Source organism: Ixodes scapularis, unplaced genomic scaffold, assembly GCF_016920785.2.
Source record: "Ixodes scapularis isolate PalLabHiFi unplaced genomic scaffold, ASM1692078v2 PGA_scaffold8__174_contigs__length_109621045, whole genome shotgun sequence".
NCBI classification, from domain to species: Eukaryota; Metazoa; Arthropoda; class Arachnida; order Ixodida; family Ixodidae; genus Ixodes; species Ixodes scapularis.
Window position 1 is genome coordinate 61,669,062 of NW_024609883.1, and position 27,832 is coordinate 61,696,893.

The 27,832-nt window shown below is 46.0% G+C and overlaps 1 protein-coding gene across 1 annotated transcript in view; it reads right to left on the bottom strand.

Annotated features, from left to right (window-relative positions):
- Nucleotides 1-27,288, bottom strand: part of LOC8033032 (ATP-binding cassette sub-family C member 2-like) — a 93,111-nt gene extending 65,823 nt beyond the window's left edge. Inside the window, exons 1-4 of the mRNA XM_042287003.1 lie at nt 27,131-27,288; nt 22,162-22,324; nt 5,775-6,032; nt 85-288 (exon numbers count right to left, since the gene is read on the bottom strand). Coding sequence (XP_042142937.1) covers nt 85-288; nt 5,775-6,032; nt 22,162-22,324; nt 27,131-27,288 — 783 coding nt within the window. The remainder of the gene's footprint in view (nt 1-84; nt 289-5,774; nt 6,033-22,161; nt 22,325-27,130) is intronic.
- Nucleotides 27,289-27,832: the final 544 nt, after the last annotated feature.

A 27,832-nucleotide genomic window follows, 5' to 3' on the forward strand; every position in this document is an offset into this window, starting at 1 on the left:
ACGGATTAGTAGTACAAACGCGGCTTAATGTTCGCTCATAAATTATTTCTTAAGGATGTGAACAACACCGGGTGTAGAACTCACCACCGAACCTGAGGCGCTGTACACCGAGTCGATGAACCCGTCGAGGAGATTGGCCAGGAACAAGGGAACCATCTCTTTGGCTCTGAGCTCCTTCACGGCGTGCATGTACGCGTCCTCCCAGGCGCACATCTTGACCAATCGCACCGAAGTGAGGAGGTCCGTGAGACGCTTCACGCGGTCGTCACGAAATCTCATGACGCGCCCCTGAAGTACAAGAGAAAAAAGATCGAAGGGATCTTTCTTTTTTCAAGATGCGTACTGCTCGTCGGCGTGGGTACCAGCAAGTAGCGCGTTTCTTTTGGTCAAGACATGTATTTGCCTGGAAACTTGGGGCCTTAAAGCGTCTAAAGATGACAAGGTAAAACCAAACGTGGCTTTCTTTGACCAACCCTTGGGCCTTTTATTTGGGGATTTATTTGATCTACAATATTTATTTGCGCAAAGTAAAACGTGTAGGACACTGTTGGCTTGTTGAAAAAGCTGTCATGAGGACAGCTTGGCAAAGCCACAGGCCCCCACGGTGGCATTTCGTCAGCACTTAACAGTTATATATACTATGTTATTTCGAGCATTAACAGAGGGAAACATGAAAGAAAGAGAAAAGGGAGTAACATTGGACATACACGAACGCGCAGACGAAAAGTATTTATGAAGGCACAGTCGAGAAAACGATGAATGCACATGAATATCAACGCTCATGATTTACTGATATTACGCAGATTTTTCTTGTTGTCTATTATTGTCTTTTTTACTCAATAATTTTAGCTTTGCACATCGAACAAGTGCCGAAGTCCCACTTTACCGCTGGTAGTTTCGCAGACGTCTGGCATTTTTGGGCCTAAATCTCCAAAGGGCTTAGTTCTCGCGTTTGGTAGTTGGGTTTTCTTTTGGCAACATTGGGCCTAGAGTGTCAGCCAAGTGAAATATTTATGCTTCACTGCTGGTTCTCTGATTCACACCTGGCATTTTTGACTGAAATTTGGCACTTTGGCAATCTCGCCAAACGGCGAGACTGGTGTCGAGCGCTTCCTTCCTCCCCCCCACGCCCCCTCCCCCCCCCCAAAAAAAAAAAAACACAAAACATTTAAAAGGAAAGTACCCTATCACTATCTAACGTTTTGAAACAAAACTTCATTAGGCCCAAGTAAGCCCCCCTAGATCTCAAAGCTTGCGCCTAGGCGTTCCTCTGGCGTGCTACCGAAGTGCCCACAAGTGAAGGCTCACATATACAAGGTGTCCCTTAAAATTTCTAGATAATTTGTTTTCACGGCAAAATTAAACTACGCATAGACGAACACTCATTCTCCTAAAAATTGTAGCACTAAAGAAAGGGACCAGCTGCAAAAGTTCCAGAGCTTGCCTGTATCGCGTTCAAGCATTTCTCAGCGACTTTCGAAATGGTTTATGGCAAAATCGTGGTTACGAAGCCCTCAAAGACATCGAGCTGGATGACACTTGCAACCACCGGAAATGGGCCCCTATTTTCCCTTTTAAACTTTTTCAGAGAATTACATAACGTTTCAGTAGGATAATGGCTGGCTCCGAGAATTTAGTGTATGATCAGGACCACTAGCGCCACATTTGGGCGAAAACCCAGCGTTTGGAGATAAAAAATCTATTTTGGCAGTGAAAACAAAAACAAATAGAGAGATATTGGGGTACACGCCGTGCTTTGTTAGATACGGGTAAACTAGCCGGCTCGCTCGAAACAGCGTTCTATTTAAGACAGTCGTATTGCTACCCAAGTAACACACTTCCTGGGCCCAGGCTTGGGCCAGACTGGCGCGATCTAGAGCCAACTTAACTCAAGCCTGGCACAAGCCTGCGCCACACTGGCCCAAGTATAAGCCGGGGAAGTGTGCTGCTAGGGTAGTTACCAAAATGTGTGTGTTAGTAATTCGAGTGCGTCGCGTTCCCGTATAACCGCTAAACACACAGGCACTTTGGCACCATTCATCGCACAGCCCTGGAACGCTTCCAAACTGTGTATATACATATTGTTACAGGCTGACTGGAGTCAACTGCAGTTCCGGCTGACAGAATGCCACTTAACGTTCACAAGGCACCATTCTATTCCTCGTCCTCTTCGTCTGCCTCTAACAATCTCCCCCTCCCCCGTAAAAGAGTTACAACAGTACAAAAAGCAAGTCACCGGCCCGTTGGTTCACACAATTCACTGACCCGGAGAAGAAGGAAGAACACTTGTGCGTGGGATGTACATTTTCAGGTGATGCATATGCGCTGCAAATGTCTTGGTCTTCCGTGAAGTTCCCCAATCTCGAACTTTATAGGTAGGTTAGTGGTCCAATTTTCTTAGTGACTTCACAGGGACTCCTATACATAGGGAGAAGCTTCTGTGCTCTACCTTTCTTTCGCTGTTCCCTCCGAACCAGGACCAAGTCACCCGGAGATAGACACGAGGTTGAGGCAGGAGCGCTGTATCGAGATGCCGCACTCTGTTGGGAATGTAATATAGCCATTCTTGGGGAGGCTCGTTCTCATGCGTCATCCAGGCGGTGCTGAAAGTTATCGTCTGCAAAATCGTCCCCCCTATTCCGCCACGTTACAGATGATGAGCATTCTTGAGGAAGCACCGCCGTTTTATCATGAACAAGTTGAAATGGTGTATAAGTGGTGCTTGACTGCTTCACGGTATTTATCGCGAACGCGGCATAAGGAACAAAAGTGTCCCAATCCGTGTGTTTGACATTTACGTACGAATAAAGAATTCCAGCAATTGTTCTGTTAGCTCGCTCAGCCAACCCGTTCGTCTGCGGTCGGTAGGGAGCTGCTTTAGCATGAGTGAGGTGCTAGCTCTTCTGAAAACACGGCAGAGGTAAAAGCTGTACCTCCATCAGTTGTGATCATCCGTGACACTCCGTGTCGCAGGAGAAGCTGGGTTCTAAGGAACCGCACCACTTCTTTGGTTGAGGTACTGGCCACGGGGCATAACTCTATTCATTTGGTAAGATGATCTACCGCCACTAGAATCAAGCGGTTCCCGTCTGATGTACGCGGAAAAGGCCCGAGATGGTCGATTCCCCACACTTCGAATGGAGCCTTGGGTGGTGGTATGGGGTGAAGTTCACATGGCTTGCTTGTATTTGGTGACTTGCGTTGCTGACATTGTGAGCAAGAGGCTACGTAGCTTGCCACGTCCTTTCGAAGCCCGGACCACCAGTACCTTTCTAATATCTTCTGGAAAGTTTTGTCACGGCCTAAATGCCCCGCCGTATGGTCGTCGTGACAAAGATGCAGTAGCGCTCCGCGTAGTGAAAATGGGACAACTGGTACCTAATGTTTACTGCTGAAACTGCGATGGCAAAGTAACCCGGCACGAATCTGGTACGCTTTACGTAGGCGATTAGTCGTGGGTGGTACGTCAGTCGTTTGAAGCCGAGACATGATGTCCTGGATTTCACAATCTTGTTCCTGGCCTGCGTTCAAATTAAATGTAGACGCACAAAACAAGCATCGTGGTCAGGAGAATCTGGTATGTCCTTCATCGGATGACGAGATAGAAAGTCTGCATCTTGGTGTTCTTTGCCACTCCGATGAACAATTGTGAAGTTATGTTATTGAAGTAAAATTGACCAACGAGCCAGTTTGGCTGTTAGATCTTTCTTGCTTTGGAGCCATGTCAAATTAGCGGAAAACAAACAGCGCAAGGACAAGGACAGAGTAGAAGGCGGTAGACACACACAGCGCTGCCGCCTTCTACTCTGTCCTTGTCCTTGCGCTGTTTGTTTTCCGCTAATATGAATGACCAACTAGCCCAATCGTCAACACTACTGAGCCATGTCAAGGCTGAGTTATCTGTCACAGCTGTGAAGTGTCGTTCGTAGAGATATGGCCGGAAGTGTTGCACTGACCAGACTAGTGCAAGACACTCAAGTTCTGAAGAATGATACCGCTGTTCTGCGTCCGTCAGACGGCGACTTGCGTATGAAACAACACGTTGCTTGTCGTCCTCATCTTGTTGCAACAAAACAGCACCGAGTCACTCTCCACTGGCATCTGTGTAAAGATAGGTCGCCTTAGCAGGGTCAAAGTGGGCGAGACTTGAGGCACTCAACAAGGCACTCTTCAGGTCTTCAAATGAAGCTTGTTCCTCTGCTGTCCATCGCCAGGCTACATTTTTGCGTAGCAGACGTGTCATTGGAGCTGCACGGCGCGCATAGTCAGAAATGAATCGGCGAAAATATGATGCGAATCCCTGGAAACTTTTTATTTCCTTTAAAAATGTTAGAACAGGATACTCTGCGAAGGCTTGAAGCTTGACAGGATTTGGTGTAATCCCTCTTTTCGATACAACGTGCCCAAGGTAGGTTCATTCTTTATACCCAAAACGACGCTTTGGGGATTTCTGTAGATGACCTCAACACCTGTTCATCGGCTCTGGATGAAGGTGAGATCGTTTCAGCCGTTAGCCCCTTGACGAATGTGAACCGACGTACCTGTGCAAGGACTAAACCGTCACTGAAGTTAACACCCTTCGACGGCAGCGTACCAGTTCACCTTTATCTGTACCAGGCTGAAATTATTGCACAAGCCAACGGCCACCAAAATGTTACAGGCTGACTGGAGTCAACTGCAGTTCCAGCTGACGGAATGCCACTTAACGTTCACAAGGGCACTATTCTACTCCTCGTCCTCTTCTTCGTCTGCCTTTAACAATATATATAAATATATATTTTTGCGTAATATTTTTTACCGCGGACTGGGAATAATCTTCACAGTGTTATAAGTCACAATTCCCTGTGGATTATGGTTACATTTATATTGCAAATGCGTGAAAAAGACTTCAGTCTAGTTATACACAAGCCATAAGGATGTCTGGCTTACCCGAAAGATAGCGCCAGTGTGTCAGTGTGTCACGCGGTTACAAGCGCACTCAAACGCTCGAGTGAACTTGCTTTGGCAATCCGTTATTTAACGACACGTCATGAGTTGTATTTTGTACCATTACGTTTACTTACGGTTTGCTGACAACGTATAACTTCAATTGAGTTCGTGACGAACACATGTAAGCAAGAACAGTACAACTAATCAAAATTACCGTGTCCTTTCGGTGATCATCGGTATTTAATATTAAATGCATCAAACTGACTAAAAGCACTATCTTCGTAACATCTAAAATTTTCAATAACTATATGAGGGTTCTCACTGTGTATTTCCATACAAGTTCAAAATTAGCATCAGTCCTGCTGATGCAACCGAGAACAGAAGTGATGCGAAACTCCGGAAGCACCCAAAGCAAACTACAACAAAATCAAAATTGCAACAACATTCAAACGCAAGCTCATACACGTATTATATGCAACAATATTGGGAAATACTGAGCACGGGAAAGAATATATTAATAGTTGAAATCGGTGCGTGTTTTTCTCTAGGCACAAAGCGTGTGCGAGCATCGTACGGGCGTGCAGAACTTCACACTGAGGGCAGTACTAATGAACGCCTGTGCGGTGAGAATTTCTGTGAAGAAGGTCTACCACTTCGTTCAACCTCAGTAACTGATTGCGGTTCACGCTTGTACTCACTACCACCGCTAGAGTGTTATTTGAGACCGTAAATTTCGATTGATTGCGAACACGAAAAACGGGACAATTTAGTTCCTCCATTTTCATGTCGCACATTAAAATGTCTGACCGACCTCTCAAAATATGTATGGTTCTGCTTGTACCCACCCATATAGCGTTTTGCAGTCTGGAGGTCGGGAAGGGCAAGAGGATGGCGGCCAGCAGCCAGGCCGCGCAGCAGAGAGCCGGTACTGTTCCGACCCTTGTCGCCAAGAGGTAGAAGACTATCGGCATGCACGTCATTCCAACTATGGGGTCTGTAAACTGCACCAGGTTGATGGAGAGCTGCATGCAGTCCATGGCCATCACCGCAACCACGTAGCCCGGAGGGTTGTCGCTCCTGCTGGTCGGAGACAGGCGGGTGATCTGGGGAACGACACCGTTGAATCATCGGTGACATATCCTCTTTTGACGACGAGCGAAAATCCAGGGGAACAAAGGCTACGGTCACTGAGAAAGTGAAGACGGATGGGTGTGTCTTTCGAACACTCTGTCTCCAGTACGCGCTCCATGCCTTCCGCCATGCCTTTGCTTCGATCGCGTGCTTCGGGTGCACGACACTGAAGCGTCGTCGAAGGCAGGTAGGTGGCGCTGGAGGCAAGGGGACAACTGAAGATCACCCTGCCGTTATCACACTGTCACTGAATATACAGTAAAGCTTTGGTGCCTGAAGCGCTTCTGTAAATGGTGTGCTTAAAACGTCATCAAAAGTGGTCCCTCGAGGCTCGATTTTTCGTCCGATTACGTCATGAGCGTGACATTCCGTTGCCTGCCCCGACCCTGGTGGTGGCAGAGTAGCGGAGATGGTGCGACAGACGCCTGCCCTGCTGTAGAGGTCGCTACGCAGCCAGGCAGTCGACGGAAACCCTTAGCAGACATGGGATGGGACGCTGTGATGACAGCGACCCAGGCGTCTGCTAACCAGTGTAGTCAGCATTTCAACGACTAACCGCCAGGATGACAACATCTGACGGCATGAAAGGCCGCCTCCCGTGACGCAATTTGTGGCTACTTCGGGACCGCACATATAGACCAACACGCGGCCCTGACGTCACGCAGCTGCGGTGGCGCTGTCGACGGCACTGCGCATGCGCGGACGCTTCACTCCTTCCAAATTTGGTTTCTGCGCACGCGCAGTGCCCACACATGGTGTGGGCAAACGTGGGCTTGTTTGTAAACAGCGTGTCGGTCTTATGGACCGACACGCTGTTTAGGACGGTAAACACACTAGTCAAAGACGCGTTCCACGTAGTGCTTTAAGATCAAGCTGAAAACTAATTATATACTTTGAATTGCCTTAGGTCAAAGGACTGCCCCTTCTTTAGGTCGATGGAACCCATCGTGTAGCTGGAATCAAGCAAAGCGGGCAGTGCAGCTGTGGGTGTTTTTAAAGTGTGACTCCAGTTTATTTTAAGGTACGGTCTTTTTGTTTTTCTGTATAAACTTTGAAGCACTGTGGTCTCTTGATCTAGAAGCAAACGAGCGAACAAGATTTGTCAGCACCACTTTTTGTTTGAGCCCTTCCTTGTGTGTAATAGTGTCATTTGTTTTTAGTGCTTGTCATTGAAAAGAAAGAGGTTCTGCGGTCTCGTCGTCATACGTTTGTGGTTATATAAACAGTGTGACTGAGTAGACGCAGGAGCTAAATTTGAGACGTTGTCTGACTCCTTGTGTTTTTGTCTACACCAGCAAACTTCCCCGTCTTCACGCTCGAGTGTAAGAATAATTTGTCGCTAAGAAAAAGTTTCGACATCTTGCCTTTCCACTGACTGAATTTGTATTAACAATGAACGCACCGTTATTTTTAAAGCGTTTGCATGTGTGTGTGTAGTAACCCTTTATCGGACTCTGAGTTATCAGTGTTTCTAACAAAAGTAGCCTCAATAGTTGACACGATAGAACAACAGAAACAACATCAGCGACAAGAGAAGAACAATAATATTTGTAACAACTGTAACAGAACAATTATATTAACAACGACCCAAACCACACGCATAGCACAGCATATGTATTCGCCTTTTAGCTCGGTGTGCCACGTTGACTTTTATATTTTGTGTACAAACCTCCCAGTTCCAGTTTGTGTACAAGTCTTATAAGTGCACAAGCCTTATAAAGGCTTGCACAGTTAAAATTCCTTACGGCATCAAAGTTTGCTTTCAAGCGTGCTGCCACCTGCATTGCGATTTCGAAAAATGACAGGGGAGGACATATAAGACTGCTTATGGGAAGCAAGACGAAAGCATTCGTACTCCCAGCGAATTCCTACAAGCAACCCGGCACGTCTTCCTAGCGCTCAAGGCGCTCCCAGCGGTGACATCACCCATCCCCACTGCACAGGGGCGTCGAACCCTCTTGTTCCACGCCTTCCGTGAAGATGCATCTGCGTGGCTCTGTTTTTCTTTGTGTTTTTGTTTCTGAGGCGCGTCTCCATTAACCTCAAGCGTGGCGATGCATCTGGTATGAGTCCCAGTCTTGTACACGTTACTAAAAAAAAGTAATCGATTACAATTACTATTACTCTTGGCTAAAAAGTATTCGATTAGATTACTTGATTACTCGACGGCAAAAGTAATTGGACATTACTTAAAGAAGTAATCGTTACTTTTCCGATTACTTTATTGTGTGAAGACACATCTTTAGCGCTCATAACAATGAACTACTTCCAACCTATATTCCACATTTGCACAAGTGTTGAAGAAAAACTGGCTCCCTCTTCCTGGTCGCTGCACCTTCGCAATGCGGACACAAGCATAGAATTTGTTTGAAGACGTTTAATAATTTGGGCGTTCACCAATGTGTGTGTGTGGGGGGGGGGGGGGGGGGGGCGGGGGGCGGAGGGGATTCTATATCTTGTTAAGGCTGCGGTACCACGGCGGCCATCTTGAACAAAACATTAGTTGAACCACCAGGGCGGCGTTGGCTGTCCGTATGAGCAAATGCTGCAAAACCTGCGCGCCAATTTCGAAACCCTTTTTCCCGTCGCTTGCGACCTTGAGTTTCCTTCTCCACTCTTACGCCCCTCCTTTCACGTGTTCACCCTCTGGCGCGTCGCGCCCACGTTCATTGTTGGGAGGACAATGTACCGGATAATCCCCAACTTGAGGCCCCCTGCCAAAATTGTCCGGCTGCCAAGTGATTTGAGCGAGATGGGGTTTTGAAGCGGTATGGAAAAGTGGGACCGTCAATTTTGAACTATGCCTTTTCGATACTGCATAAGTTGTGTACGGGGCTGGCCAAGGCACGGGCGCGAGGACGTAACTGTATACAATGCTTGGGTTGCAGGAGCACTCGCGCGTAGAAATGGTAGGACGCGCTTTCTGAAATCACACGCCTACATTCCGCAGGGTTGCAATCCTGCGAGTAAAACAGAGTACATCTTCGGACAGTGCGTGAGTTGATGCCGGCCGTACGAAAATTGTCCTTTTTCCCTCTTGTTCCCCTTCTCCAGGGTTTACTTTCGTCATTCTTGTCCAGCTCGCTTGCACCTTTGCATTTAATTGCATTATAATAAAAAGACACACCTCGCGCTTCCTGTCACTACTGCCTATGCTTGCACGCGCTGCCGATTGGCGGTCCTTTCTTTATTTTGTTTCGTCGCTCTTTTGAAAATACTGAAACTAATATTTTCTCAGACCCTGCTCATCGTACCTCTGCACTACAGTTGTGTAAACACATTGTGATGTAATTTGAGATATGGGACGGAGTGTCTACATTCTTATTTCGTGTGTAATGCCGGCATAAGATTCCTTTGCTGCCAGAGGGTCAAAATGATGGTAGGGTCGGCAGCAAAAACTATTTCAATGACCGAATTATGATCAAACACCAGTAAGAACATAAAAAAGAAATCACATGGGGACAATAAAAATATTGCTACAAGAGGATGGTGCGCGGGGCACAAACAATATTCGGAGTGACGTTGAGGGAACGCGACAAGCCAGATCTTTCCTGATGGCAGCCGTAAAAGTTGATCTGGTGCCTCGTTTTGATCGGCTTTGCACGGAAACTCGTCGACTACCGACTATCTTGTCAGTGGTGAACATAGTGAACATGAACTGGATGATTCTTTTGTTGTTTTTGTTTCTGTAGTTAAATGAGAGTATGGAAATATGAGACGTCCGCTGACGCTTGCGTCGGCTAACGGAACCTCAATCGCCGATCGCGGCCGATGTCATGGGCGTATACAAATACATCAAGTCGTCTGGGCGGGAGCAGTTGAAGCGCCGCACTTTTTTGGCCGGTCAGTAGAGACTCCGCGAATTCTGACTCGAGGCTACTCTGTGCGGAGGGAGCCGCTACTGAGCGCGACAAATCGGAAACCAAGGATGGCTGAAATTTCCTAATTGCCATGAGATTTGCAAATTCGTTCTTCCCGCCGTAGTAAATTCGTCCGAATCGCTATTCGATTTACTAATCGATTATTTGGATGAAAAGATATATTTCAAAATTCGTACGTGGCTCACCAAATGGCAATAAAATTGGTATAGGATTTCAAACCTATATAGTGTCGCCCTAATTTACAAACTTGTTTCACTTGAAATTAGAGTTCACGCGCAAGCGAGCTGGTGGAAGCCTATACTAAAAAGGCCAGAAACAAGAGAAACAAAAAATAAATAAATAAGAGCGGGATAAGTGACAGTCTCAAATCACAGCTGAAAATGGTTACTTGGTAAGTGTAAATGTCCAGACATTGTATTAGTAAAATATATATATATATATATATATATAAAGTCAAAAATGCGTACTGTCGGAGTTATTAATTCGAAGTTTATTCCGACGTTTCGAGCGGGGACCGTTCTTCATTAGGTGATGAAGAGTGGTCCCCGCTCGAAACGTCGTAGTAAACTTCGAATTAGTAACTCTGACAGTACGCATTTTTGCCTTTGTATATATATATATATATATAGAGAGAGAGAGAGAGAGAGAGATAGGTAGATAGATATTTTTCACTATTTGCTGACGGCCGAAACTAACTATGCAACACAACAAGTAAAACCACAGAGCTGCCCCGCCTCATATCACCCTCAGTTGGAGCTCGACTGACACATTGCGCCGATCAAGCATCACCAACAGCTCAACACCTAAACGCCACGGCGTTCACTATCTTTGTTTGGGTGATTCCACCCAGTAATATAACAACTCATACAATGCGCCGTGATAAAGTGCTTTTTGTCTTTGTGTATGTGTTTTCGTGACATCTAACCTCTGTTTGCGCTCTGACTAAGAATGAAACCATGTATACTAAAACATCGATAGTGGTCTCTATTTTTAGCGACGCTCGCACACGTCTTGCCTTTGACGCAGTGGCATTCTCATCTCCCATACACGGACATTTGGACAAAATAGGTTGGTCGGCCTTCACTCATTAGCTGCGGAACGTTTTGACCGTGACGTATGTATGATTCAAAGAAGCACCGACAGGCGGGTGCCCCTTTGAAAACAAATCATGTTCGCGTAGAGATATTTAGCGGCTATAGTATAGTCCGTGGGTATTTATTTCTAGGCCAACTCGTCGGCGTCAGTCGGTACAGGCGCTGGAGGCGTGATGAAAATGCTGGCAGATGTCGGCTTGACGAGCCCCACACTCTCCCCTTACAGCAGATGGCAAATAAACCAACAACAATATTTGTCGACGGGCAATTGATTGAAGAGGCCAATCGGTAGTAGGATGACTCGACAAAGGGTAATTCATCAAAAATTCCAACTCGTTGACAATTGTTTTTGAGGCCATTCAGTTTCCACATTGCACTCATCTTCTGTATTAGAACACATACACATGTTAGACATTTTAATATAAGCAAGTTTTGGGCACCGGATATTTTTTTGAAAAGCTGTTTCACCGAATTTCGCATCTCCCGGTTCGTCGAATTTTGATATGAAATCATAATATAATTATTATACTTGTCACTTATTCAATTAGAAATGGTTACAGATAATTATAAAATAAAAGTAAGCTTTCGCAAAAATTATGTCGATTATAGGCTATGCCAACGTAGCCGAACAGTAAAAAAAAAATGTTATGAGGGTGTTTTTGTTAGGGTTCAAAAAAGACAAAGGCGATTCTTCAAATGAGCACTGGTCACACAGGCCGACTGGTAACATAATTAAAATAAAAGCACCGACTTCACAGAACAGGAAAAAACAATTTCACTAGACGTTTCGCCTCCATGAATAAACGCCTCCATGAATAAACGCCTCCATGAATCATGAATAACCAACTCGCCCAAGCTGAAGTTCTGACCAGTTTCGCCTCCCTTGCGGGAGGCATCTTCAGTAGTCACACAACAATGCCTGTGTAAGCTTTGTGGAGAGGGCCGCGTTTTTTGTTACACACGGATGTGTGTGTCCCTGCGAACAAACCACGATTCTAGGATTTTCGGGACCCCCATCTGTCCTCCCTCGCCAAGGTCGTCGCGGCCGGGAAGTCAAAATAATGCCCTATTGTCCACACATAGTACACCAGTTCAGACTTCAGTCGGGTCGCGTGGGATGCGCACGTGACGTCACGCTTGTGTTTACAAAGCAAATGAAAAGTTCAACCTCAAGTCAACGCTATTTATCAAATATGTCCGTACTTCGTGGAGAGGGCCGCGGTTTTTCTTACACACGGATGTGTCTCTGAGAACAAACACGATTTTAGGAGATTTTCGGGACCCCCATCTTTGTCATAGGGTGACTCGTTTATCGGACTGTTCGTCGCAGCGAGAGTACAGGGAAGGATAATAATTCATACCCTATATCGTGCAGAAGAGAAGAATATAAAAAAAAAAAGAAAACGAAGCGAAAATTTCGATTTCCTTTCTTGTGGACAGGGCATTGTAGGTGAACGTGGCTTCCTTGTTTGATTCGCCAAAGTAGCAACAAAGCGACATTTTACGATTGAGCGAGCACCGTCGGAAACACTGCCCAAAATAATTTTATAGGGAGTTTCACGGCTTTCCACTGGGACATAAGCACGTGGATAGAAAAACAAATATTGACAACAATAATTGTCGAATATTTTTGGCACGCTCACACCTGGTTTTTCTTCATAATTTGATGACTCATATGTTGATTTTGTTTGCGGAACCGTACTTCTGACCGGCAATTTTATTGCGTACGCGAAGCTTTTGCGTGCGATCCACTACAGTTAATTATTTTGGGGTGTCCAAGTTGAAGCGGTGCGTGTTATTTTTCAATCTCTGTCCGAATGATACAAAGTTTCACGTTTTCACCCTGTGAGTGAAGTGAGTTGGTCAGTGCCAGCATCGAAGGCTAACTTCGAACTCTAATTTGGAAATAATGTCTCTGTTGCCGCATCGCGGACAAAGATATATATGCTCTTATCACTGTAGCAAAATAACGTGGCAGGATTTGTGCTCTTGTTATGATCGTGTACCATTGCGGTCGACGTCATCCCAGCACGGCGTATCGTTTTTGTATTCGGTTCAGCCCTGCAAACCACACTTAGGAAAAAAATGAAAGTTTGCACCTTGTTTGTTCAATTTTTTGTTATACTGCAGAAACATATTGCGCCCCGTGTTTTTGAAGGCACGGTAGACGGTGGTGACGGTGAGGTGACCGACCCCCATGTCAGCCGGGGTCTCGCTCGACCTCCTCGGAGGACAGGTCGTTTTTACTGGTGACTGGTGCATACGTGGAGCAACTCCGCGCGCATTGCGTTCTTCATCTCAGAGAACGCAATACATGACTCAGCTCTATCTCGTCATCGCTCCAAAATGACAAGTGGAATTCGCAACTGTAGTCCGTGACAGGTCAAGAACGAAGTGGGAGCTCCTCCCACCCTGTTCCACTTCAGCGGAGCGAACGGGGGAGAGGAGGTCGCCCCCTCTCCAGCGTTCGCAAATGGCAAATATTAGTTTATTAGGCCACTAACTGTCAATTTACGCTCGTTCCTTTACGTCCGCCGCAGCCGATAATGTTATCCCCGGGAATACCAAAAGTATAATTTCTTTCAGCAAAAAAAACAACAAAACAAAACAGAATAATAAAACGCCCGGTATATCACAGCTTTGACAACGCTTCACGTGTGTGAGGTTCGATGACCGACAGAGAACCACCGCTGGCCGTGCTCCCGAAGCGGGGAAGTGCAATTTATGGAGACCGATCATATTATCAGAAAGGTGCAGACTAGGGAGCCTTCATGTGCGCGAAGCGCACATGGAGGCACTCTAAGGCAGACAATCCAGGAAAAGTATTCTTGCAACTATGAGGTTCCAGTTGTACTTACACATGCATTATCGTCAAATTTGACGGAGTTCCTTCCAACACTAAAGAGTTGTCAAGAGTGAAGATTATAAAGGAGAATATCAGCAGGAATCTATTGTCTGTTTACTGAAAACAAAACAAGCATCAGAAAAACGCATTTGGGCGGCCGGGGAGGCCAGAAGCACGGACTGCGCACACCCAGCGTGGAACCAGCCAATAAGAGGGCACTCCTAGCAATCTGTTTTCAGAGCCACGGTATGCCGGCTGCCGGCCAAATGTCCACTTTAATTCTATTATGGCTTTCGAAACGTAAATACACGCTCGAGAATTTTCAACAATATCACGCGAGCGCCGACCGGCCTGTAGATCAGCGCATCGTCACGGCGCGAAGTAGCGATATCAATGACAGTACGCGCGTGCGCAGAAGAAACGCGCCGAAGTCGGCGTCGGCTGCTAAGCTGTTTCCCCAATCACGACCCACCCCTGGCGCGACGCCCACCGCTTGCTCCACCCCATAAGCAGGGGACCTAGTAATCAAAGCGACACACACGGTACGCAAACACGAACAGCAGCCAGTAGGAAGGACACCGACACGAGCTTAGTCAGCGAACGAAAAGACAGACACAAACTTCACTCTAGGCAAACAGAGCAGGGGTAGTTACAAGGATGAGATGCGTGCGCAGACGGAGGTAAGCAGTGCACAATAAATACGCGAAAACTCGCAGCAACCGAAGAACTACGCAGCAAACACGTACGTGAACACGCACCAGAAGCACGTGCGTCACGCTGCGTATCTACGCAGAACTGGCGATTTTGGCATTTCGGTAATTTGAAACTTCGATATCGCTTCCGTGAACAATTTATTCAGCAAACTGAACCGGTGGAGCCTCGCATAAAAAAAAATCGTTTAACAATATGAAAGCGACTGAAATTCTTCCTAAAAGCTATATTAGCAGAAAGTACCGTGTTATAAAGGACCTCACGAGTTTCGACCAAGTTTTCCAGCACGTTATTTTGCAAGAAACGGAAGAAGCCAAGTGTACAACCAGTTTCCGAAGCTGGCAACCACAGCTGGAATCAGCGCCATCCTCGGCAGTTTCCTGAACCTCGCGTAGTCACATTTCAGCCACCGCCACATAGAGGGCGCAACCAGACATCCAATTTGTGTTTTCTGTGTGTTTTATGATTCTTTTTAATAAATAGGCTCGATTAGTGAAAATGTGGGCTAATAATCAGGACCTGGAACAGTAATCTCCATTTAATACTAAAAATATCGGCCTAAATGTCTGCCAAAAGGGGTCAAAATACTCGTTTTTGACTATCAACAAATACGTGATTTCACCTATATTCAAACTTTTTTTATGGAAAATCAAAAGTGAAATTTAGAAAAAGGGCCTCGCTTTGCAAAGCAGAATATGTTTTTCTTTGCGGGCCTACAATTTTATTCATGTGTGCCAATCCCTAAGCGCTGTACCACTGTACTACCAAATGAAGTTTGCCAAAATTAACGGTTTTTGTCACTTTTCACGTGAGCATTCCGAAAAAAGTTTAAGCCATATTACAATGAAATTTAGCGTAACTCTTTCGACCATAATTACAAACTGATGTAAAAAGTTTCAAATAAAATGACCGAGTAGGCGCCCAAAACTTCGCGACTGAAGTGCTTCCGCAAAGTCAATTTTTCTAAAGTAAATATCTGTCAAAATATAATAAAAAACGAACAAAGGGCCTCCGTTGACAATGAACGCACTCTTCTTCTATAACATTCTAAAATTAGAAAGAAATTGCTCCAATAGAGCACCCTGTACCACTGTACTACGAAACCATGTTTTGCCGAAAAGGTCAATGTTCGCGGGTGCCCTCTGAATTAGCTTTTTGCACTAGGAAAACAAGTCCTACATCAGATAAAAGATAATGTTGTACACTACAAGATGATATATAGCACATAATTTTAGCAAGCTTGAACACGCCACGATCGCATTTCGAAAACGTGCTGAAAGCGTCATATGTCATGGCCGCCGTGGGACCGCAGCCTTAAGCTTGAGCAAGGGTTGTCGCTCAAAGTTTGCGTCGCTCATTTTATTATTCACATGTGGATGAGCTCGCATGTTATACAAAAAAGCAGCAGCTCCAGGATTTGAAACGGATCATGTGTAGTATCCATTAGCGGAAGTGATCGCCCCGACCACTTCTCAACTCGATACATTGTTTGTCAAAAAGGCCATGTAGGGAAATCAGGAAATATTTCAACTGCCTTTGTTATATTTTCCATCCGCTTTAGGCATTCTTCGGTTCTGGTTCTCCTACGGGCTTCGAGTATGTACCATAAGCTGGATTTTTTTTATTTCTGTCTGTGTGTGCGTGAGGGGGCTAGTTTGAACTAGGGTGCCTTCATGTGCGCTTTGCATAGGGTGATGCCAACTGCCTGTTTCCCTTTCCCACACCCTCGTCCACCGCCATTTTGTTCCTCATTGTTTCCCCGTGGGCCGGAAAGTGGCCTTTGTGTCCATCGGTCCTCCCATCCGAGGGGGGAAATGCTAATCCTCCCTCCATGGGTTCCACAACGCTGCTCCGAACTTGTGAGATAAGGTGCTTGTTTCCGGGAGGGTTATCAGCACACGGATTATCGCCGAGAACCCAAATGGCTGCTGGTTTGTCGGCGGGTGGTATTACAAAGGGTGGCATCACCCTAGCAAAGCGCACATGAAGGCTCTCTAGTTTGAACGAAGGACTCACAAAGCTACATTCTGCTTCCTCAAACTTCGCCCGGAATGGCCTTTGTCACGCACTGTGGCTTCCCTGGGGCATCCCACTCCCAATCCCAGCTCGAAAAAAAAAACAAAAAAAACAACAACGGACATTTCACAGAAACTGTACATAGAAAGAGATTGATCTCGTTTCCTACAGCTCCGCAAAGATCATTCTTTTTTCCCGTTCGAAAAAAAAAAAAGCAAATTTTATTTTTGTAATTTTATAAAAAAAAAGGCATGTGCCCGGGGGTGGGGGGGGGGGGGGGGGGGTCCCGTCCCGTGGACAAATTGTAACGGTTACAAGTAATTTTATTACTTCAAAAAGTAATCAGATTACCCTTCTGATTACTGCTTAATAAAAGTAATCAACTGACTACAAAATTACTTCAACAAGTAATCGATTACAAGTAATTTGATTACTTGTAATGCGTACGGTACAAGTCTGGGTATGACGCGTCGCAGCCTATGGTAATTTAGCTGCCGTTTTCCGCTGCTACAGACAACGCCGGCTTTGCTCCATGGGACAGTTAATGCGTTTTCATTAAAAGATAACTTCCTTTGAACGTCAGAATAGCAACCACTAATTCGATAAGGAACAGCTTGTTCAGTGCATTGTTCCAGCAAAAATGCAGCTGCCACTATAGCGCTACCAGGAGATGTGTTCAGGAGTTCTTCACACAAGTTTTTACTTGCTTGGTAGAAGAGCGTGTTGGTTTAAGTCAAGGATGAAGAAAGAATAAACAATTAAAACAGGGACAACACAACCACATCTTTCAACTAGCAACAGACGAGTAAACTTTCAACAGCGAGCAGCCGACTATACCCAGTAGGAGTGGGGGAGAGAAGGGGAGAGAAGGAAAGATAAAACACGCGAAGTGCAAGTCAGGGTAATAGGGTTATCTCAGTTTTTGAAAATTCAACCTCAGTTTTCGTCAGCAGGAGGGAAGGGTTTGACACGTTATTTTTTGCTGTGGTCATGGCGAATGATTCTATGATTTCCCTGCCGAATCTGCTGTCATGCCCCCCAAGGATTTTTGTGTCATCAAAGAGGGGATGACAACGCAAACACGAACGGGCATGTATGACTATGGGATGATAAGAATCTGGAGAGGCCTTAGAAACTTCGTTGTGATGTTCGCGGAGTCTGTGATTGGTGCATCTGCCGGTCTGTCCTATGTATTGATGGCCACAGCTCAAGGGGATGGAGTAAACTTTCTTCTCTTTGCATGGAATGAATTTCTTTTCGTGTTTGACAGTGCAGCCAATCGGAATCCGGTTGTTGTTCACTTGTTGACAGAGTTGTTTAAGACGCATGCGGCACGAGAAGACAACATTCGTGTCGAACTTTGAGGCAATGGATTTTATCCGGTGGGCTGAATTGTGTACGTAAGGAATGACGGCGAATCGGGCTTTCTTTTTTGTGGCTGGTGACTGGCAATCAGGCCCGCGAATCATCCTTTCCATTACAGATCGGAGAAGGTCGACGGGAAACCCTGCCCTGACAAGCCTCATGTGCTGCAATTTTAAGCTATCTTCTGAAAGATGACAGCAAGACTTCGTGAAGGATGAAGAAAACAACGATTTGATGATACCGTGTTTTACCGACTTCGAATGGGCGCTAGAAAACGGTAGGACAGGTTTGGAAGACCTTTGTTGAAAGGCCCAGCAGAGTCCAGTGGCACTGACATGAAGCCGCAAATCTAGGTACTGAAGACCTTCATCGATGGTTCTTCCTTCGTGAATGTAAGGCCTGACGAACAAGCGGAAAAAACAGCTGTAATGCTATCTGGAGAAGTTCGAGCAGGATGAATGATTAGGTAATCGTCTACAAATCTGAAAACATGGCAGCCAGGCACGGAGATGTCCAGTTGTGCTTTTATACCTCTGTCAACGAATAAAAGGAATAATTCACTGAGAACAGGGGCGAGACATGAACCGATGCAAACTCCCTTTTTTTGGCGGTAGATCCCTTTCTCATGTTCGACTAAGGTGGACTGGAGATATAGATGAATCAGGTCCACGAATCCAGCAACGGAGACACCGGAGGAATTCTGAAAATCCACAGCTCCGTGCTCAAAGATTGCGTCGGAGATTGAGGCAAGCAAAGCGGTAGGATCTAGATTGAAATACATGTCTTCTATGTCAAGTGAAAAATAGAGTGGGGCAAGGAGAAGAAATGTTGGGAACTGATGACAGAGATGAGTTCTATTGAGTTAGACACTCTAAAGGGTTGAGGGAGGTGGATGCAGGACAGATGCTTTTGTAGAAAGAGCCCGAGCTGCTTCTGCCAACAACCCTTCTCCGACACAATACTTCGGAGGGGTACTCCGGTCTTATGTGTTTTTGCAGTGAAGACAACTGAAAGGTACTGCTTCGCTGGACTACTAATGGCGGTTTTTAGGGACGACAGATTCAAAGACGAGCAGAGTTGTTTAGCTCTTGACCTGAGGGTCCCAGACGGTCGCGATTTCAGTTTGAGAAAATTCTTTGAAAGGGCAGCGTTCACCTTATCTCCAAAATCTCCCTCTTCTAACACAACAAACACACCCGTCTTATCGGATTCTAACAGCTTTAGGTGTTCTTGACGAAGCTGTTCAACAGCGGCGAGTAGAGAGATCTTGCCTGGCTTGGGGGGTGGGTGGAAGCACACGGCGCGGATGGCGGAGCCGGGGAAATCTTGCCTCTGTGGTTTTGGGATGGCGGCGGCGACTTGATGAACTGAGGCGAGTTGATCGACCTTCTTAGTGGGAAGGTCTGGGGCGAACTTGGGGCCTTTGGAGAGCAATTCCATGGTGTCAGACGAGATAGCAGTTTTGCACAACAGGACTGGCGGTTCAAACTTCGTCTCGCTCAGCTCACCGCAGGAGGCTCCGCTCGCTCGGTCTGCACCTACGCAAGAACCTCCCTCATCCTGGAGTGGCCTCCGTCCTTGGATTCAACTGTAACAACTGGTCCTCCAGCTACCGCATCATGCAGATATCGAGGAAAGAAATATCCCTGGAGCTCCACCTTCTGGGGAGGGTCCTTCCCAGCCGCACGACGAACTTGTTTGGCGCTGGCTTCCGCTCGCATCCTTCGTACCTGTTCATCGTCGCCGCAGCTTCTCGCCTCCTTGAAGCTTCATGGAAAGAAGTGATTGCTGGAGTGACTGCCTCCTGCCGTGAGCTGAACGAGACGAAGTTTGAACCGCCAGTCCTGTTGTGCAAAACTGCTATCTCGTCTGACACCATGGAATTGCTCTCCAAAGGCCCCAAGTTCGCCCCAGACCTTCCCACTAAAAAGGTTGATCAACTCGCCTCAGTTCATCAAGTCGCCGCCGCCATCCCAGAACCACAGAGGCAAAATTTCCTCGGCTCCGCTATCCGCGCCGTGTGCTTCCACCCACCCCCCAAGCCAGGCAAGATCTCTCTACTCGCCGCTGTTGAAGAGCTTCGTCAAGAACACCTAAAGCTGTTAGAATCCGATAAGACGGGTGTGTTTGTTGTGTTAGAAGAGGGAGATTTTGGAGATAAGGTGAACGCTGCCCTTTCAAAGAATTTTCTCAAACTGAAATCGCGACCGTCTGGGACCCTCAGGTCAAGAGCTAAACAACTCTGCTCGTCTTTGAATCTGTCGTCCCTAAAATCCGCCATTAGTAGTCCAGCGAAGCAGTACCTTTCAGTTTTCTTCACTGCAAAAACACATAAGACCGGAGTACCCCTCCGAAGTATTGTGTCGGAGAAGGGTTGTAGGCAGAAGCAGCTCGGGCTCTTTCTACAAAAGCATCTGTCCTGCATCCACCTCCCTCAACCCTGTAGAGTGTCTAACTCAATAGAACTCATCTCTGTCATCAGTTCCCAACATTTCTTCTCCTTGCCCCACTCTATTTTTTCACTTGACATAGAAGACATGTATTTCAATCTAGATCCTACCGCTTTGCTTGCCTCAATCTCCGACGCAATCTTTGAGCACGGAGCTGTGGATTTTCAGAATTCCTCCGGTGTCTCCGTTGCTGGATTCGTGGACCTGATTCATCTATATCTCCAGTCCACCTTAGTCGAACATGAGAAAGGGATCTACCGCCAAAAAAAGGGAGTTTGCATCGGTTCATGTCTCGCCCCTGTTCTCAGTGAATTATTCCTTTTATTCGTTGACAGAGCTATAAAAGCACAACTGGACATCTCCGCGCCTGGCTGCCATGTTTTCAGATTTGTAGACGATTACCTAATCATTCATCCTGCTCGAACTTCTCCAGATAGCATTACAGCTGTTTTTTCCGCTTGTTCGTCAGGCCTTACATTCGCGAAGGAAGAACCACCGAATGAAGGTCTTCAGTACCTAGATTTGCGGCTTCATGTCAGTGCCACTGGACTCTGCTGGGCCTTTCAACAAAGGTCTTCCAAACCTGTCCTACCGTTTTCTAGCGCCCATTCGAAGTCGGTAAAACACGGTATCATCAAATCGTTGTTTTCTTCATCCTTCACGAAGTCTTGCTGTCATCTTTCAGAAGATAGCTTAAAATTGCAGCACATGAGGCTTGTCAGGGCAGGGTTTCCCGTCGACCTTCTCCGATCTGTAATGGAAAGGATGATTCGCGGGCCTGATTGCCAGTCACCAGCCACAAAAAAGAAAGCCCGATTCGCCGTCATTCCTTACGTACACAATTCAGCCCACCGGATAAAATCCATTGCCTCAAAGTTCGACACGAATGTTGTCTTCTCGTGCCGCATGCGTTTTAAACAACTCTGTCAACAAGTGAACAACAACCGGATTCCGATTGGCTGCACTGTCAAACACGAAAAGAAATTCATTCCATGCAAAGAGAAGAAAGTTTACTCCATCCCCTTGAGCTGTGGCCATCGATACACAGGACAGACCGGCAGATGCACCAATCACAGACTCCGCGAACATCACAACGAAGTTTCTAAGGCCTCTCCAGATTCTTATCATCCCATAGTCATACATGCCCGTTCGTGTTTGCGTTGTCATCCCCTCTTTGATGACACAAAAATCCTTGGGGGGCATGACAGCAGATTCGGCAGGGAAATCATAGAATCATTCGCCATGACCACAGCAAAAAATAACGTGTCAAACCCTTCCCTCCTGCTGACGAAAACTGAGGTTGAATTTTTAAAATCTGAGATAACCCTATTACCCTGACTTGCACTTCGCGTGTTTTATCTTTCCTTCTCTCCCCTTCTCTCCCCCACTCCTACTGGGTATAGTCGGCTGCTCGCTGTTGAAAGTTTACTCGTCTGTTGCTAGTTGAAAGATGTGGTTGTGTTGTCCCTGTTTTAATTGTTTATTCTTTCTTCATCCTTGAAGTTTTTACTACTTCCGTATATTATTGGCAGTGGGAGCTAGGAAGATCACACACTGGAATAAAGACACTTATGCTGAGAAATAAACACATATAGAAGGTGACACGTCCCACTGCGTCGCTTGAACGACATGCATATGTATTTTAGTAGAACCGTTTCTTTTGTGGTGTTTACTTATACCACATGATTCTACTGTGTCAAGCACATCGAGGTATACTCTATGTTGACAGTATAACTTACTTTTTTGAATATTGCTGCCTGCAACATGCTGCGAATCCGAAGTCCCAGTCGCATGGAAAGGTACAGCATATAGCACGAAATCATTGATTCAGCAGTAGCGGTGGCCAAGAACAAAAGAATCAGCGTGCCTTGTCCCGACTGGTTGGTGGCGGCAATGAGGGACCTGCAAGAGTGTCATTTTGCTCACCCCTTTTACCAGTTTAGAATTTGGAGTGCTCATTCTAAACTGGTAAAAGGGGTGGTGGTGAGATCATTAATTGGCAGTGCACTGAAAAAATCTTGTTTTCATTGTGTTGATAACGCTTTCGACGTTCAAGCCAAACGTTTATTGTCAGCGGGTTATAGTTTAGATTTTATCATTTCTAGTGCACGTAGACTGCTTGTACGCGCGTCGGTGACCGCTGACAGGGTTCAAGGTAGAACCTTTGCTGTGATTCCTTATTTTCATGGTTTTTCTCATTGCCTAAAAGCCTTGGGTGCGAAGTTCAACGTTAATGTGGTTTTTAGGACGGACTTCCGTTTAGACAGGCTTACTCCGTTTACCTTCAGACGTGAGGGATGTTGCGGGAAAAAACAGAGATCCCTCAGTCTCCTGTGTCACAGAGGTAGTCTACAAGATCCCCTTTGACTGCGGATCGTGTTATGTTGGTCAGACGGGGCGTTGTTTGAATGACCGACGTGTGGAGCATAAAAGGTATGTAAAGAATTTGGCGCAGAATTCTGAATTGGTTAATCATGTTAGTTCTTGTAATTTTTGTTCCCCTCTTTGGGAAAAAGCTTCTGTGTTGTGTAACGAAAAAGAATTGTTTAGAAGGCTAATTAAGGAGACTTTATGCATTCGCGAGCGGGGGAATTGTGCCAGCTGTGCTTGGTGATCACTGATCGAATGAAAGAGTTTTTGCTTGTATGAGGGGAGCTTTGTAAACCTTGAAAAAGGGGGGGGGGGGGGGGGGACCGCGAAGGGTTTGCTTGGGGTAGGAAATGGGGATTAGGCTTTAGCGGTTTGGAGGTCACCATGTGTGGGGACCGTGGGGTTGTTGTTGTTCGGGTGGTCAGCTCCCTTTCCGAAGGTTGTTGGAGCCGGGGAGTGGCTAATACCCCTGTCAGACGGGCACCTCAAATGACATTTACCCCAAATGACATTCAGTGTAAATGTCATTTAGGCAGTGTCACACGGCAACTAAAATGACATTTGACTTAAATGACATTCGAGCTCAACTGAGTTCTCCCAAGCTCATTTACGGCTCGTAAATGTGTAGCCTCGTCAACAGCGGTCAGTACAAGTTCCGCGAATTGAAATAAAACATTATATATAATATAAATACAATTGAAAACAATGCTTGTAGCAATTATTTTTAGAATAAGATGCTTATAACGTGTATATCTCGCACACCTTTTGCGATATATTTGTTTAATATACTCGCGGTCTCAGTTGCGCGTCAGGAACGCGATCCTACGTTCCGGCAGTTCCGGATCCATCGCACTACGATCATTGTCGTCAGCAGGCCCCATCGCTACAGGGTCACGGTCTTCGCTTGAATCAATCGCAGACGTAAGCGTCAACGGGGTATACGAACCCGTCGAAGAACGGAGAAGCGCGAGGAACAACGGCGAGCAAGATGCACGGAGTTACGAAAGCAGACAAGCCAAGCGGCGGAACGGCTACGGCTACGGATTACTTGGGATTGCTGACGTCGTGTCGTTGCCACAAAACACCTTGTCTCCGTCAAAACGTGTACTTAGTTTTCATCCCCGCGTTTGAATTCTATGTTCTAAGAATTCATTACATTTTATTTACTTAGGAAACAATAAAATAAACACTAGTTTGCCGGGTTAACAACAGACCGCTATTGTGATTGACATCACCTAAATGACATTTGAGTTGCCCGCACTGATCTCTATGACAATTGCTGGATCGCGCTTCCCCGCTTGTTCGCTGCAGCGCAAGTGAAGCCACCGGACTTCACTCGCTTGGGATACGATTTGCCGTTTTTGCTAGCCTTTGCTGCGGTTTTCCAGCGTGCTGTAGACACGTTTTCTACTCGTTCGTTGTCATTCGCCGAAGTTTTTTGAAGACTCTGTGTATTGTTGAGACTTGCCGTTGTGAACACGTGGAAAATTTTACGAAAGTGCAGTGTCGCAGGAAAAAGGCACAACGCGTCGAAAGGAAGGGCTGGCGGCGTGTTCAAAGCTTCCTTGGCACGCCGAAGTGCCATGTCTCTGTGCCTTCGCACGCTTGGATACCGACCAAGAACCGACGCCGTGTGTATGTGTTTAGCGAGTGCAATGTGCGTGAAGCTGTTCGTGCCTCTGGATCAGCGTCTTTTCCCCGCGCGGTTTAGGAACGAGCTTAATCCAGCGTCCACTAGCGACGGAAGATGGGGGGAAGGTACGTCTTTTTTTCGTCCTTAGACGATTTACACAATACCGTACACAACAGCTCCTCATCACTGATCAGTGCTGGCTTATTATCAACCTACTTAATTGCACTTGACGTTTGAGCGCGGCTCGCCTAATTGTAATTGGTCAACAGATTGCACACGACCATATCGGCCGCGCTTCAAAGATTTTCATTCTCGCCGTCTTGTACTTTTGCTTTCGAAAACCCCCCTGGCTCCACAACGTTGCCCTATTCGTGCTCCCACGGAATCTATTAGAGTAGATTTGGGACATAGCCATGGTTAATATAGTACATAAGAACACGTACAGATCTCCCCCTTTTATTCATAGCAACTCACCGGAACAGCTGGACGATCCAGAACTCCGTGGCCGATATATATAAATGATCTAAAGGCATCTACGCGCGACACACGTTCAGAACTTTGGCGCGGCGTCAATTCTTGACCGGTATCCAAGCGTGCGAAGGCACAAAGATGCATCACTTGGCGTGCCAAGGAAGCTTTGATCACACCGCGACACCGGCGACACGTTTTCGACGAGTTGTACCTTTTGATACGGCTTCACGCACATTGCACTCGCTAAACACATTCACACGGCGTCGGTTCTTGGTCGGTATCCAAGCGCGCGAAGGCACAGAGACACGGCACTTCGGCGTGCCAAGGAAGCTTTGAACACGCCGCCAGCCCTTCCTTTCGACGCGTTGTGCCTTTTTCCTGCGACACTGCACTTTCGTAAAATTTTCCACGTGTTCACAACGGCAAGTCTCAACAATACACAGAGTCTCAAAAAACTTCCTCGGCGAATGACGACGAACGAGCAGAAAACGTGTCTACAGCACGCTGGAAAACCGCAGCAAAAGGCTAGCAAAACGGGAAATCGTATCCCAGCGGGGTTGCGTCCGGTGGCTTCACTTGCGGGAGCGGCAAGCGCGATCCAGCAATTGTCATTGAGATCAGTGGTTGCCCGTCTGACACGACACGACTTAAATGTCATTTGAAAATCCTAAAGGCCTTTAGCGTAAATGACATTCAAGGTGCCCGTCTGACAGGGGTATTAGGCCGTCTGGGGTGAACGCGTTGGCCGTCTTGTTTTTGCTTTTGAGTTATTTTTTGCACTTTCTCTTTTACTTTTGTGTGAAAGTCTATTTACTGGTATGCTCCTATCAATAAAACTTCAGCTGCGTTTGAGATTTTGTTGTGTTCGTCCGTTTTTTTATCGTTCCCCATCTTAGGGCTTACAAGATGTCGGCTGAATTGGTGTTGGGGCCGTGTGCCGTCTATTTCGTGCTACACTTAGCATGGAGACTGAATTAATATATAGGTCACGTGACGTCATGTGACGTGGAGTCGATTTCCCAGCTAAACTGACCTGGGAAATGCGCGGATGGATGGACGAACTGGGACATAAGATTGAAAGGTTCCGCTCAAACGTATTTCAAGCTTCGAAAATTGACGCTGCTTTGTAGCTTCTGAAATAGTTAAATCAACTGAAACTGAGCGCAAATTAAAAGTGCCACGCGCGGCGCTGAGCGATCGCTTGCGTGGCGGAATGGTTACCGCGCTTGACTGTCGCGCGGAATTTCTGGGTTCGATTGTTCTTTTATTTATTCTTTAACTTGGCGTTCTGGTGAGTTCGAGAAAAATCTAGCTAGTCTGATTGAGTCCCGAATGTTCTACGCACCAAACGTTTTAAGGCCGAATGCTTCAGAAACCCACGCGGCTACACAAAAGGTGCTCCGAGGCGTTGCGAGCCGCAGGCAGTCTCGCTCCAGCGCTTCATCCTGCTGTTTCGCCGACATCGACGCCTTCGAAACTAACGTTCTTCTATGTTATCTTGGGCAAAAGTTCACCCCATTAATGGTTGAATAGCGCTGCATACAAACAAATTGCGCATTGCCATTGCTAAATCGGCAAAAAGAAAGTACTGCCACGACGTTTGTTGTTGGCCATATGAATATCCAAACCTCATTTAACATTTTTATGCCAAATAAAAAAAATAAAAAAAGCTTTAATTTTTGAAGTTTTATTTGAAATTCAGATGGAAAATATGATTACAGATCTACGAATTATGTAATATATCCAGAATAGGATGAACAAGCTAGATTACACGTGCTGAATGCATCAAAAGTTTAAACCTATTGCGGTTGATGTAACGTTGGACCTAATAACCAAGAAATAATTCACGCCAATACTCGTGTTAACATTTTGTTGACTTCATATCACATAAATTGTTGTACATGAACTTCCAACATATTTACGCCAAGGGTTGTTAAAAACGCGAATGAAGCTGAAAAAAAATAGCTGAACGTGTTATTCCACATGTGTTTGTCGTAGAACAACGGCGCTTTTTTTCTCTTCCATAATGTCAGTTGCTTTCATATGACCGACGTAGTGCACAACAACAGCTCACATACGAAGCACAAGATAATATTAGGTAAAATGATGAAAAGAATGCGCTCAGAGACGTCTTTTTTTATTTAAATTACTTTCCATAAGTAGATACCAATCACACAAACGTGGTCTGGTGACATAGCTAAAAAAACATTAAAAGAAAACAATCGTGTACTCACTCTAGCACTGGAATTCTTGCAATGAGACAACCGTAATAAGAAAAGGTGACTGCGATCACCCAAAATGTGTCGAGCCATACGACACGAAAGATTGCCCTGAGAAGGTGGCTTTGTTTTCTGGAATATTTGTTGGATGCGCTGAAACCAACATAAAACATCTTGATGTCTCGTTCCAAAATCAAGGCTCGAATATGTTGACTAAGCATGGAGTGAGCGCGCAAACCTATGTTTTCACTTCGTTAGGTAGACAGAGATTGGTACAGCACATGAGAAAAAGGAATGCAGGTTAAAGGGGTTAGGATACAAGAATGAAACGGGTAGATTATTGTTTAGAGGGAATGCTCATAGTTTACTTAGTATATACACCAAGTTTAGTGATTGCTACAGCCATAGTAATTGCCATAATGAATTTCCGATTGTTGATACTTTTCGTCTGGCAACCAGGCAACGCTGTCCATGTAAGTCGCACTATGGTGCCCACAAACCAAGATCCTGATCTGTAGTTGAAAGCTCTATCACTCTAGGTGCTCACATGCTCGCTCAAGCTCGCCCAAGCTCGCCCAACTACGATCGCACCCTCTAACGCTACTCGTCTTCCCCAACACTACGTGATGGTGTTTAGTATACACACGAAATTAATAAAGCTCTCAAACAGATATTACAAGTTGCAACTCCGTTCTCTCCTGCCCCTAATAAAGTATT